Here is a 15,317-nt window from a genome sequence, read left to right as displayed (position 1 = left end):
AAAAATTTTGTTGTAATAAAATTTTTTTTGGGAATTAAAAATAAAAATAAATATTTTTTTTGTTTTTCAAAAATAATTTTTTTTTTAAATTTTTTTCCAAAATGTATTAGTTTAATCCCGTAAACAATTAAAAAAAAAAATTTTTATCAAATTCATTTTAACAAATAAGAAATGGTATAACAAATATATTTACCAATTTCGTATTTCAAAATTTTTTTAAATTTCATACATTTTTATTTGGTAATTAATAATTTAAAAAATATTGTGTTTTGTATTTCACAATTATATTTATTATTTTTGCTTTGTAATTCAATAATAATATATAATAATAATAATAGAAAAAAATTCAAAAAAAAGTATTAGAGTATTTTCGTAATCAAATAGAAATATTTTTTTTTCTATCAAATACATTATAACAAATAATTAATTAAAGGCAATTTAAGTTTTATAAAGCCACTACAACATGCTTTCGAATATGTATTGAAATAACTGTAAAAAAAAAACACAAACGAAACATTTTACATAAAACGGAACACACAGCAAGCATTCAATTATAAAAAAGCGAAAATTCAATTAAGCCACTGTAACATACAACTAAATAAGTGCATGTGTTGTTGCTTTTGTTATAACATTTGCTTACAAGCACCAAAAACCATACAACTACAACATTCATTTCATTCTACGGTTTTTATGCAGCCGCGCTCTACTTTTTTTTTTGCTTTTATTGCCTACAATTTTACTCTTATTGTTTTTGTAGCTACTGTTTTTGCAGCTGCGGGAATCGAACGCATTTAGCTTGTTTGCACGCTTGTTTCATTGAATTGTATCACATAGAAATGCAGGCACAGACGGACATACTACATTGTTGTGGCAAACGCGCTCTATATGTCGCCGAAATTCCTGCGCTCTCATTGTCCGCCGCGCGGCAACCGCGCCAGCCTCACCAGCATGCCCATCACTCGCAGCAGCATACTCATCATCAGCTTCGCCACCGTTGTCAACAGGCGAGTTGGGCTCCTGCGGCCGCACGGCTCATCAGCCCAACGGCGGCGCGGCTCTAGCAAATGTCACGTCCACATGAGCGTGACAAACAATTTACCGCGCACTCTTGGCCACCGCCAAATGTGATCCGCGGACCACCAAAGTGGTTCACTACGATTTTGGACATGAAACAAGCGTTGCGCGACAAGCCAAGAGCCAGCCAAGCGGCCAGCCAGCCAACAGGGCTTGGCCACAAACCCAAACCGAAATGAAAAACCGCACAACAATAAAAACAAAACCAAACAAAAAGAATTGTTAATAAAAAAGCGCATCGATCTCTGCGCTAATCTACTCATTATTGCAAGGTATGGCAACGCTTTGAAGATGCCCTGCGCACAGTCACACGCACGCACGCATTGACGCGCACTCATGCACGCAGCGCTCGCAATGGCAGTGTTGCAATTGGCAATTGCTGATTGTCAATTGGCAATTGCTTTCCTTATTAAGGATTCAGCACACCAGTCGCGTACGCGCGCTGCTTTTTCCTCCTCCCAGCCGGCAGTTATATGGTATATATTGACTTTTTTGTTTATGTTTCTTTGCTTGATCCGCTTGCATTCGGCTGGCTTGTAACTCTATTCGTTTAGGCGTTCGTTTTTTGTTGCTTTTCCTTTTCCCTTTTTGTTTTTGTTGGTTTTTTGTGCAATACCGATTACGTGCATCCATGCGCCGCGCTGCCATGAAAGTCAAGTTACCGCGCACTTTGTCGGCTCTGCGACTTTTTGAATGCCCACTTTCGGCCCCGTGTTGACGTGTGAAGTGGCAGCGGCCCAGTACATGATCCATTATTGGTAGGCGTATATTAATATCAGCGTGAGCTGGGATTAGTTCGTTCTAAAAATATATTTTGAAGATAAAAAATGTGGCTGGTTGGAGCTGGCGGTCGGCTCAACCCGGCGACGGCCTTTTGCACTTGTGACAAGGCAAGGATTGAAAGTAGCTGTCCTTTAATTAAGAGCCGATTTATATTTGGCGAAGTTTTTTGACCTAATATAGAAGGATCTGCCTCACAAAAAAATTGTCGGAACCTTTTTAAAAGTAAAATTTGCTAAGGAGTTGCAGATATTCCTCGAAATGCAATTAAAGGAGGAGAACCGCACAGCTTAAAATGGGTGCAGTCAAAAATGTTAGGTATATATCAATCGAGTTCGTTGAAACTCGACATAGCGAAAGGTTATTAGACGACAGTGGGATCGACTGAACTCATTAAGAGTTTTATGCATTTTCACTGAAAGCTTGTAAGAAGGAAAGTGAGGGTATTGTGAAACTCTTACAAGATGACTCTAATAGTTGACGAGCTCTTTGTGTCGACTTCAGACTAATGTTGATGACCCCTGAATACTTTCTCTCAAAAGCCTGTAATCAATTTGAAGAAAGATATTATAGAGCTTAGCTTAGCGGTATCCTAAAAAATTGCATGAATAAGCTAAATAGTATCAGAGAATTTTTGAAGTCCTAGAGTCTTTACGATGGTTGCGAGCTTAGGAAATGAAAAATGCCACCTTGTTAATACCGATACCAAATCGAATGTAAAAAATAAGACGTTTAGCGCAGATTCTGGAAGAAGTATAGCAAACATTCTCCCTTGCTTAGAAATTCGTGGCACTGGGTAGTCAGCGAAACCTGAAGACCATCTCAGTTAGCCGAAATTTGAATATAAAATATTTTTAGCTCAATGAGCTCGTAGGAAGAAATAGAACTCATGAGGAAAAATTTTTGATTGAAGAGCGAATAGTTTCTCGTATGACTTGGGCTTGCCTATGGCCTAGATGAGATGTGGAAAAAAGGCAAAAATCTTTGAAATGACTAATGGGCTGGGAATAACGAGAAAGGAATGTCAACAACCGCAGGCGATTCATGCAAAAACGATACAGCAACTCAAAATCATTAAACTGGGCCTGATCCTTAAATAGATAGATTTGATATCCCAATGAGTTATTGACAGAAATGGTTGCGAAGTGAAAATAGAGCAACTAAATAGGCAAATAGCAAAATCGTAGGTTATTTCGGGACATAAAAATGGAGAAATATCATCACGCCTGAAGGTTTTCTTTAATATTTAGTGGTGATGCCAGAGATTAAAATGTTTTAAGCTTGCTTTGGAAAACCAGCGAATATTGACTCTCTGCATTTTGTTTAGAATTTATGCCAGTATAAGCACTTCTTGTCTAAGTATACACACATTTTCGACTACGCAAAGCCGTCGGTAGTTTTCAACGCAACAACAACAACTCCTTTAATCCATTTGACCCTTTAGCCGGTTTAAGCATCGCTTCATCCTTTCAACAGTTAGTCAAAAAAGGCCATCAACCATAAGCACGTACGAAAACATCGTCGTAACTGTCAGTTAGCTGCCAATATGTACGAGCGCGCGTTCGTATATGCCGAGCGCTTTATCTCAAAAGCTGCAAAACTAAGTACGTAAGCTTACCACCGCCGCTTGTCGATAGCAATAACATCACGCGCTTATCACTTTTTTCGCCGCTGTACTTGTATGATATTAAACCTACAATATTTACGATTATTATTAATTCAATCCTCACGCTATTAAATGGTGAACAACAACAACACGGGCTTTTACGCCCAAGCGAAGAGCCGGTGAAAAAAGCGAACCAACGCCAGCGACGCACTATTATTTAGTTGGCTAAGCCAATTTGTGCGAGACGACGGCAGCAAATGCAGCGCCGGCAGCTTAAAGTGGAAAATCAATATCGTCTTTCAGCGATGCAGCTTTTGTAGTTTGCAGTATTTCTTTTTGCACATTTTATTTAAAATAAATCTGCTTGATGACTCCAGAGAATACTTTTAACGTACATTTAATAAGAGACACACACATACATACATACATAAATAGTGTTGTTTCTGTACACGTGTACCTACGCCCCACTAAACTCTCCCGTCAGGCGACGTTCAATGGTCAATAGCCGCGCGGGCGCGCAACAGCTCTTTCAGCCCTCCGCTAGTCCCACCAAGTCGCAACCTAACCCCACTTTGGCGAGTGCCCGCCACCTTGACTCTTGGCATCGCCTAAGGGACTCGTATTTCTGCGCGTCGCGTGCCGCATTACATGTGGCAGTAGCTGTCGAACTGTTGAGCTGCCGCTAGACTCCGGCAACTAGTATGTGTCTTAGCGTTCTATTCTTACAATTTTTTGTTGACGTTTTGTTGTTCCTCGCAGTTTCTTTGTTCCTCTCGCATAGCTTTTGTCGTGTTGTTGACGGTTCCGTTTGTCGGCAAGTCAATCATTGCTATTAATCAGCTCAGTTATTGCTGCTGACCGCTGAAAGCTAGTTGGTAGACAAGCCAAATTATAATATGTATGTGTTGAAAGAAAGCAAAGCCGCCAGTATGTAGCTAAAAAATGCTTTGATTTTTCGGTAATTGTGATTGTCAACCGGCGGTATCTTCAGGAGGAATTTGCACTGACCGCGGGTGTGATTGGAATGAAGACTGTCGGATGACATGGCGATTTTAGCTGCGTTCAACCGAGCGTGCCAATATTTATTTAACAATTGTTGAGCTCTTTTAAGCATTGAAGAGCGCTGGATTAGTGGATCTTGAACTAAGATGTGCCCTAAGCTGCCGACTTCGAGAGACTTGATAGGAGTTTGGGTTTAGCCACTTCTATTTTCAAGCGGTTGGCTTTTCTAAATACAGTAGCAAGCTCTATCCTCTATCCTTTTTATCTAGATTCTACAAATTCAATGGAGACTTTGCACTACAATTCCTAATAGCAACGACAGTTACGATACCGTAACTTTAGACTTTGAATCTATTGTATATATACTTGTATTATATTTTCATACTTCGCCATGTCTGTCTGATTATATACTATTCATTTCATGAGAAGTTCCAGTTACAATTGCAAAAGCCATTAGGAGCTGCTGGCGGTTCAACCACATCTTCACGTTTCCTTAGGAAATTTTACTAGACAAATTTTCTGGTTAAGGACAATCTGTATTCATTTCTAATCTAAGGGTTCGATAGAAGCTAAAGTTTAATAAAAAGCCTTCAATTAACTTTTGCCGTAATACTCTCATGAGTCAGAGGAAATCCCATATCGGATGAGACCGGATAATAATTATTACATTCGGAATACTCATATTATCGTTGACTCAGAGTTGCCGTGGACATACTTAACTTTGCTCCGACTTATGACCATCCTTAGCTGCAAAAACTAAATTGTTCCATTTTAGAACTATGATTTTGACTCAGTTAAGCCGAAGCGGACCTCAGCCAAAGCTCAAAGTTCTTTTAGGGCCGCTGTACCTTCTAGTCAAGAACTCAGTGCTTGGGGTTTCATAATAAAAATGAAAAGAGAAATAGTAAAGCTATGGTACGCAGGTTTCTTGCCTAAATCGAACTACAATTGAGCTTCCTAACTCGCAATCAAGCTCCTACATACCAAATCACTCTGCTATAAAATCTAACCGTCGGCGAAAATGCCGTCTCAACAAAAGAATTTAGATTTCGTTCATAATTTTCTAGGACGACACAGCGACCAACAAAAAACCAGGAGAATAAAATAGACTAGCGGCAAGTCCAAAGGATTACAAATGTAAGCAGTGGCACTGCAATGCGGATTACCATTGTTCTACCGCCAGCCAACACCCAGAGTTACTTAAATAAGTGTAGCGAATGCGCACGCGAGCTCAACCGAATGCTTAAACTCCACGAGCCGTCGTACAGCTTCTGCACCACATGACTACCTGTATGGAGGAGAGGTATGCGATGAAGAAAAATCACTGCATTCACCACAAATATACCTTGCTTCGCGTGTTTATTGTTTATTGTTGTTTGTGGTGATGCATGTCAATTATGCGACTTGCGTTGTATTGAGCATTAAGTTGCAACAGTTGGACGCCTGCTTCTAAAAGCGCAAACTTGCACGGAGGTCCACATAACTCCGACACTCACTCACCCGACACAGTGACGATGGACGACCACGACGGCATCATCACCGATTGCAGCACCACCACCGTCACTGCCGTCAGCGGCACCATACTCATCACTCGATATTGTTGCTGGTGACATACATATATACATATATGTATGTGTATTTGAGTAGTTCGTATGTGAAGCTTACTCCTGCAGTGTCTACAGTAGTAGGTCATTGCTACGTTGGGCACTCCGAGCATATCATCATACAAACTCATAACATCAAATGTTGACGAAGCCGCAACAATGGACGATGGCTAAGTTCTATACAATAAGTGTACGTACCGTTTTGACATAGCGACGATAGAAGTATAAAAATTAAAGTTTACAATCTGGTGCAGTGCCGCACGAAACGCCTTGCCGTATCACCCGTGTACGCGCTAACGCTCAAGCACCCTCAAAACTCTCTCTCCCCTCCAGCCAACGAGCTGTGCATTGTCGGAGACTGCAAAGTTCCGAACTGCAGCGCTTGCTCTTGGACTAACTGTCCACCGGGTTTGTTAGTTCATTCGTCGGTTGGTTGGTGACTGTGTTTTTGTTATCTCGGCGCGCTGCCGCCACGGCGTGTTGCGTATGCACACAGATGTTTTATTTATGAATTCTGCCATTTCGTCGTTCCTTTTTTTACACTTGGCGCGCAGTGGACAACGCAGCAACGCGGTCTCGGCACATTGTCATTGCGTAAAGGCTTTCGTAGTACGGCGATTGCCGAAATTGCATGTGAAATCAACAAAAGGCGGCAAGCGACCAAGCAGCCAAATTTACAATTACTTGTATCGAGTACATACATACTTATATACCGGTAAGCGAACCGATGTGGAGACCACAGCAGCTACTTTAGTGCAGTGCGTGTGCTACACTTTGCTCGGCAACCCTCCGCTGCAGTCGAGCTCGGAGTTCCGGAGCTCCAAGGCTTTGTCCACGGCCGTTGCGGTCTTCGCTTTGCCAGCGCTTATTCGTCATGCGTCCCTGCGGTGTGTTCGATCATCACCACTTTGCTGCTACTTGCTTACGCGCAACTAAGGTGGGCGGTCAGCGTTGAACAGTGGCGGGCGCGCGCTCGCGGTTCTCCAAAGCTATTGTCGTTTGTTTGGCTGGTGCGGCGTGTCATTCGCTGTTTATCTTTTTATTTATGATTTGTTAGTCGAACTTTTTATTTATGATTTGTTAGTCGAACAGGCGGAAAGACACTTTGCCACCAATCTTTCACAGTGTTGTAGCTACTGTTGCTGTTGTTTTTTGTTTTTTGTTTTTCGTTTTTAACGTTTTATTTTCACTATGCTGGCACTTTTTGCTTCCTTTTTATGCCGCATATCAACGAAATTATTGCGATGCTTCAAATGCGCGTCGCCTGTCTGCCTTCTTGGCCGCCTGCGTGCTCACCTCTGCTTAACTTACGGTACACTGTTTGCCCGGTTGACTTCGTGTGCGTCCGAATATTAAGTGAATGAAGTGTATGTATGAGCCGGATCATTATTACGTATTTCACGGTGTGTGGCTTTAACAAGGTTTCGTTAAAATGTTTCTTCAATGCTATGCCGGCTTCGGAGACGCGGACACACGGAGCCATGCACATCCTAGCAGTTGAGGGCCAACGACTTGGAACAGATGCGTGGCAATGTTTTGTTATTAGTGGTTTTTATAGAGTCGCTTGTTTCAATAAAGTGTTTTGTTTACATACACACACACACACACACACACACACACACACACAGGGCAGGCATCCGGACGGGGACTCAAACATTTCGACGGGCCCACGCACCGTGTAAGCAAATCCGTGATATTTGCATGTATTTTTTCGGTTAGTCCACATTCCGCCCTTAGTGAAAGTTTCACATCTTTTGACTGTTTAGCAACCACCGACCGCCCCCACGTCCACCCGCAGGCAGTCTGACCGCGCGTAATATTTGTTTCACTGCCTACGGGTAGGTATACATTAATGCCTTGCGTGACTACTTACCTAGTCAGTTGGCAAATTCAATAGATACTTGATGCATTTGACTTGAATTTTATGCAGCGCGCGCGTAAGTGTGTTCGAAGCTCGGCAAAAAAGTAACAACGAAGCTAAACTGTGTTACTGTTCTAATTTCAAGCGGCGTGTAGCCGTCATTGAGCCGTGAAAAGTGGCAAAATATTTGTGTTACTTAAATTAATTTCGATTGCAAAGTCAGATAGTTGAAAAGGAACGGGAGTAACGCGGTTCAGAAGCCAAAATTGTCGAGCTCGATTTTAAGGGCACGTTGTTTGCATAGAAAACCGTTGAAATTTTGGGACAAAGCTCAGTAAGTTGATTATTTATGTTTGATTTTGAGTATATAGTTCATATATTCATTAGCTCAATTTCCGAGTTGTCCACAACAAGTTAACTCGATTTAGTTAAAAGTAAAGTTTCTACGTATTATCGTATTGGTTCGAAGTATTCGACGTCCTAACCGTCAACAAGTTCGTTAGCTAGCTCTTTTATAATTAGTTCGAAAAGCTAAAAGTGATTTCAAAAGTCAATTACAAGCATATAAGAGGTTAATAACTATCTGAGTCCAATAAGTCGACTACGTTCATCAGCCTCTTCAGTCTCACTTGCTTGCCAAAAGACTTGTTGTATGGAAGAAGGTGGAAACATTCAGGCACTTTCTCCTCCATTGTCCAGCCTTTGCAAGAATGCGGCTTAAATACCTTGGTAGGCATACCGAATTAGCATACATTGCCGAAACTGACATTGGCCGCCTCAAAAAATTTGTAATCAGCTCAAAGTGCTTTGTCGATTTATGAGAGTCTTTGTGACAAATTTTTAAAGGTGGACCGGCGTTATAAGCTGTCCAACTGAGATACCCATTTTGAAATTGACCATTTAACATAACATAACCTAAGAAGCCAAACATTAAACCGGCGTTTCGGATGTGAGGGTGCTATTTTCAGAGCATCTTATGATGGTTTGGTAATATTTGGTGGCCCAAATTAGTATAAATTGAGTGATATTACTTTTTTTTAGTTGTCAAGCGCTCTAAGATCCTTCGCCCAAGGTCTAAGTCTATTTACTATTTACAGATCCGACTTCGATATGTATTTATCCTTTAAAAAAAACTTACAGAACTCTTGAAACCATACCATGAAGCACTTTTTTGATCCCTATATACATATATATCCTAAGTGTTGTCCCATTTAACGTACTGCGTTATAACCTCTCCCTACTTCTCTCTCTTTCATTTTTGTACGCTTAACATGGTATATGAAATTCGTAACATCCAGAAGGAAACGTCGGGGACATTGGAGAGTATATACAAATGATCAGCAAGACGAGTCGTCTGACTGAGTCCATTTAGCTGTGTCCGTCTGTCTGTTTGTCTGTATATACGCGAACTAGTCCTTTAGTTTTTGAGGTGTTGAGTTGAAGCTTTGCGTTCTTATGTTCTTTTTTTCCGAACCGCCGATATCGGGCTCGTATTGAATTTAGCTGTTATACAAACTGACGCTTAAAATAAAGTTCTTGTATGAAAAACTTATTTTATTTGACAAGATATCTTCACAAATTTTGGCATGGATTATTGTCCAAGGCAGCGATATAATCTCAGATTATATTGTTCAGATCGCAACACTATAGCATATAGCTGCCATACAAACTGACCGCTAAAAATTAAGATACAAATATTTTTCTATACCCTTTTGTGTTATAAGAAATGCTCGTGTGAAGGGTATTATAGCTTCGGGCAACCGAAATTAACGTTTTTTTTGTTTCTCCTAAAAATACTACAAAAGCGTGTAGCTGAGGTATTTAATCAATGGAGAAGTTCAAAGTGTTTCGAAAATGTAAGCTAAAGGCATACTGCAAGCCCTTAATTAAAATCTGTAGCAAGCGCCGGAAGTTCCCGCGAGACTTTATTAAATTTAAAATTTGCAGCTAATTTACTTTGACACTCCACATGTAGTATCATTAAAGTATAGTTATAAAACAAAAACAAAAACAATGATTCAGCTGCACTCTTTTTAATGTTGCACAGTCATTAGCTTTACAGGAGTGTGCAAATCCACCCAACGAACTCAGCGGTCGAGTGCATTCAACGACGGTTTATTTATATTAAATTGAGTACTTTACATATGTGTTCGTATATACATACATACTATATAAACATATTTACATGTATATACATTTTTTCACTCTGCAGTTGTTTGTTTGTATTTTAATTTTCTAAATGCACTTGGAAATTGTCAGCGAATAAAGTGGCTGTGCAAAAACCAAAACAAAAAAAAAAAACAATAACAATAACAAATGCAAATAGCTTATAGCAATAGCAATAACAAAAACAATTTGACCATCGTTGTGGTCAACTCCGCCAATAAAGTTTAATATGCGAGTGCATACTGCGGCTTAGTATGAGACATACTAGAACATTTGGATACGCGGTTTGGAAAAAAAATTTAGTACTCACTACCGACAACCATATGTCCTTGCATGCTTTGGCACATATCAAGCATTAATAAATCAAGCTGGTAATTGCGCAACTCAGGCATGGAAGGAAAATATATGGAAAAAATTGCGAGGCATTTGTGGAGAAAAACAATCAATTACTCATTGGGTTAAGTGTTAGAAAGAGCACTGCTGTTTTTTCTCTCCATTTTTATTAGAGAACGCAATGCATAAAATTTGCGAGAGAAGTGAAATTTCATTTAAATTTCAGGCCTAGCTCCTGTGAGGCTACGGGATCCTTCTGGCCTAGTGCGGAATGCGGCAGAACTACTGAACTACTCGCTCTTAAAGAGAGTAAACCTTGCCGCATTCATAGGAGTGCTTACTGATTACTGCCCAATAATATATTAGTGCATGCGGCAAGGATAAAAATTTTGTTGGACGCTAACTGTCGAAGTTGTATGGAGGAAGGCGAGGTGGAAAAATCCAAGCACTTTCTCCGCTATTGTCCAGATTTTCCAAGTCTGAGGTTGAAACATCTGGACAGTCATATTTTCTGAAGAACCTGACGAAATAGTCGGAATTGATATCAGCCGCAATAACAAATTTGTGGCAGAGTCAAAAGCGCTTTGTCTATTTTTGAGAGAAGTATTCGGGTTTCACAAGGGACCGGCACCTTTTTGGATCGACCTTTTAACCTAACCTAACCTAATTCTATGAAACTAGAATATCTTAAATAGAAACACAATTTGTGAGGTTTGCAGAGCTCGAAGCCTCCCAATCCCCGGTCTGTTCTTTTCTCTTAATATGTTATATGATTTTACGCCAAAACAACTTAATAAAAAAGTCATTTTTAGCCAGATTAACCAAATTCTACTTAACATTGAAATGTTTAAGGCGTCTCTAACTCACACTCTCTTGAAATGCCGAAAATAAAACTATATCTCTGCCACATGTGACTCTTTGACCCGACAACTAGAATATCTTAAGATATATCTCCAGAATTTCCTCTTCCCTCTACTTAAAAACAAATAGAATCAACGCAACGACAACCAAAATCCGAAAGTATCACATAACTGATATTGAAGAGTTTTGGACGGTCTCGTCCATAACTCTACTCGTCACTTAGACTTATTTTTCCGCTTCTCTATACACTAAGATATTTGGGATACTGAATCCTGAATACAAAAGATTCGACTGTTGCAGAAAAATAAACAATCCGTCGAAATGCGATCGGCTCAATAAAAAGCAGGAAACCAAGAAGAAGCGTCGAGAAAAAATGCAATTAAGTGTAACTCATAACGTCAGCTGCGACATACGACTTTCCCGAAATACCAGCACAAGACTTAACAGACGAAATAACTTCAAAGAAATTTGGCTTAAACTATCAAACATTTGCAGAGTTACCTAACAGAAAGAAAACAACTAAATTTCACTGAGAAAAGAGTTAATCACGTAATCTATATAACAATCTCATAATAGGTCAAACTACAAAGCAAAGGGTTACATGTCGCAATCGCTCATAACTATGTAATCTTCATCAAATATTATCGGCACGAGCATCAAAATACCGTTATTAGCTGCAAGCAACTGAAACCATGTAAATATGTATCTGTAAATCCAGAGCTTATTCTGGGAGAGTTATCACTACTCATGGATAATTAGTTTTAGTGATTCCGCCCATTTGGGCTGCTGTCTTCCGACCAGTCAACGAGCGGCAATTAGACCACACGCTCCACCTACTCCACCTCCGCACCCGTTAGTGCGTAAGTGTGCAGCGTGTTATGTCAATTTTTATTGCTAAGCCAATTAAGCGGAATATTTCCGAATTCCGTGTTTCTTTCGGTTAGTCTCTTCTCATTTTTCATCGTTTTTTTGTAAGTGTGCTACCTTCGACATGTTTCTATTTTCCGCCGGCGTTGCATTCGTTGCCGCAAATTGCGTGCGACCCGCTACTGTGGCAGTGAACAGCATCACTGCATGCAATTATCATAATTTGTTTGACACGTGACAACGGAAGGGGAGGGTTAAGCATGAGCGCAGAGAAAAAAGGATATTTCTGCAGCGTATGCTGGTTAACTGTAAAACTCCGGGGCGTGTGGCTGCGACAAATTGTAACAAACCGTACGAGAATTATATGCATAACGGTATCATTTTACAAGCTTTTAAAAGCGCATACGAAATTTCAGGTTTCATGCATAATCTGGTGTGCTTCACTGGGGTAGGGAGAGATGGGTATGGAAAGATTACAACGTCTTGAGCATTTTAAATTTAAAATATTTTTAAAAATATTATATTGTAAAGCATTCTCATAAGCATTTCTATAGGCAGGGTTGCCGAGAGACAGAGAGAAAGATATTATTTTTACAAAATATTAGTTAAAATTTTCAACAATGACAAACACATAACAAAATTTTCAAGTAATTTTTAAAATATTATTTTTAAAAGAAATTATTTTTTAAATACTATGTAAAGTTTTTGAGCTGTGTTGACATATACCAAGTTTTAAAGATATTATTTTAAATATTATATATAGAAATAAAACTATTCTTCTAAAAAAATATGAACTAAAGTTTTCGAAAAGTGTTACCATATACCAAAAATATTCCGAAATTTTCAAAGTAATAATTATAAAATGAAAAATATTTCTTAAAAAAATATTATTTAACATTAAATATTTTGAGCAGTGTTGCCACATTTAAATAAAAAAAAACTTTTAAAATGCATATCATTGTAAGAAGAAAAATATTCTTAAAAAAATATTAATTAAATAATAAATAGAAAAGTGTTGCCACTTACCAACATATTTCAAAATTTTTTTAAAGTATTATTTATAAAAAAAAAAAAAATTATATTATTTGCAAGAAGAAAAATGTACTTAAAAACAATATGAATTTGATAAAAAATATTGATTAATTGTAAACTGTTGCCACCGATGAAATTTTTTCAAGACATTTTTGAAATATTATTTATAAACAGAAAAATATTACTTTCTATAAAATATTAATGACATTTTTTGAAGTGTTGCCACATACCAAGTTGAAAAAAAAATTATAAATAAAAATTAAAATTAACTTTAAAAATGTTCGTTTTATTAATTTTCCTTTAAAAATTTAATTTTTTATTTAAGACATGACCGAAATCATTGTCTGCCTTGAGCCAACTTGAGCCTCTTAAACATCTTTATAGCCCAACCATGCCTCGCACTGTTTCTGCACTACTTATTTATAACCATATGTGTTTACGTACATGTGTATGCATGTATGTATATATGGTCATGTCGTTGCAGAAGACAACATGCAGTAAAATATGAGACCATCTTCGTGATGCGACGCATTCGATAAGAATACTGTCAATAAATCAATGATATGCATTTTTGACATCTCCGGAAAAGAGTCACACGAATGCACAAGGACATGTCTAAATATATGTGTATATACATGTGAACTATGCAAAAACACAAATTGCATATACGTTGCAATGCTAGAGAAATGCAAGCAGCTACAGCAAGGACCTGTGCGTATGCAAGCAAGAGCATAAATACGCTGGCAACACCGTGCGGGGACACACAACAAGCAAGTATAAAAAGTACACAAGTATATTATAAGCCATTCTTCAGTTGTGAAATGATGAAAAGCTGCTTATGAGTAATTTTTTGTAAAGACATGACGGCAGCCCGGCTACTGTTCCGCCTCACTCACAGTTTCTGCTACAACAACTCGGTCCCAGCCGATGGCGACCACAATTGCTGTAAGCACTTGTTTCTGCTTAAGTACATCATGTGACATTAGTGTTGTTGTTTTTGTTGTTGTTATTGTTGTCTTTTCGCATTGCGCGTATGCAAATTGCTCGCGGCATTGTCACGCAATTACAACAACAACTACAGCCACAACATCCGCACGAAGCGAGTGTGTACTTAACGCCAAAACATCAATAATGTCAACACAGCAATGTTTTTGTTGCTTTTACATTGTAATAAATATGTTTTTATATTATTGCTACTTACCGATCAATAATGACAGGATCTGATGGTGTCTCATTGCGGTTGCCACAACTTTTTTTATCACAACAGCGACTGCAAGCGAAGAAGAAGAGAGAAGTGTGAGAATTGAAATATTGAAAATTATTTTATGATGAAAATGTAAATGTCAGCAATTGTTAAAATTAATTTTTTAAAGGCAAAAAAGAAAAGGAATCGTGAATTTAATGAGTGGTGATGTACATACATATACAGAAATGTATTTACTTTATTATTCAAAATATATTGAGCTATGGGAGGGTATGGGCGTATTTTAACCGAGAGCAAGAAAACTTAAGAAAATTTATCTTTTAAATTTAATTCTTTTTTTATTTTAATATTATTTGATATCATAAAATTACTTTTTTGATTGTTAGAAATTTATGATTGTTGAAATTTTGTAATTTTCTTATAAATATATATTTATAAATTTTTCACTATTTAAAATTCTTTTCATTTTTATTACTATTTTATGTAAAACTTAAAGTAAAAAAAAAAAATAAATGGTTGGTTGTTTATAAAAATTTATATACATATAAATTAAATTATTAATTAATTTACAACTTTAAATTTATGATTTCTCACATTTTATAGAAATATTTTTTGGTATCAAATAATATATAATCGGAATTATTATAAATAATATTAAATTAAAAAAATATTTGTATATTTTATTTATATATTTTAATTTATTTATATGGTTGTATATAAAAAAATGTGGAAAACGGTTGGCCTCAAGCGCCATCCCTGCAACTTCCCGCTAATTTCATACGTTAACGTTCAAAAGTTTAATATACCACTATTTCCCAAATTTCTCAAAGACTAATCAATTTTGGTGATTTCTTTCGTTAACGATGTCTCGTTTTTAAATTTTTTGTTTTCGATATCTCGCAAGTAAATCAACCGATTTCGACCCGG

The 15,317-nt window shown here is 37.9% G+C and overlaps 1 protein-coding gene across 12 annotated transcripts in view; it reads right to left on the bottom strand.

Moving 5' to 3' along the window:
- Positions 1-15,317, bottom strand: part of kn (EBF transcription factor knot) — a 154,202-nt gene that overhangs the window by 17,832 nt on the left and 121,053 nt on the right. For all 12 annotated transcript variants that reach the window (XM_070108318.1, XM_070108319.1, XM_070108314.1 and 9 more), the window contains exon 5: positions 14,388-14,456. In XM_070108318.1, the coding sequence (XP_069964419.1) occupies positions 14,388-14,456 (69 nt within the window). The remainder of the gene's footprint in view (positions 1-14,387; positions 14,457-15,317) is intronic.

The sequence above is a fragment of the Bactrocera oleae genome, chromosome 4 (genome assembly GCF_042242935.1).
Source record: "Bactrocera oleae isolate idBacOlea1 chromosome 4, idBacOlea1, whole genome shotgun sequence".
Lineage (NCBI taxonomy): Eukaryota > Metazoa > Arthropoda > Insecta > Diptera > Tephritidae > Bactrocera > Bactrocera oleae.
The sequence above is the reverse complement of the archived record's forward strand: the minus strand, read 5'-3'. Positions and strand labels throughout refer to the sequence as shown.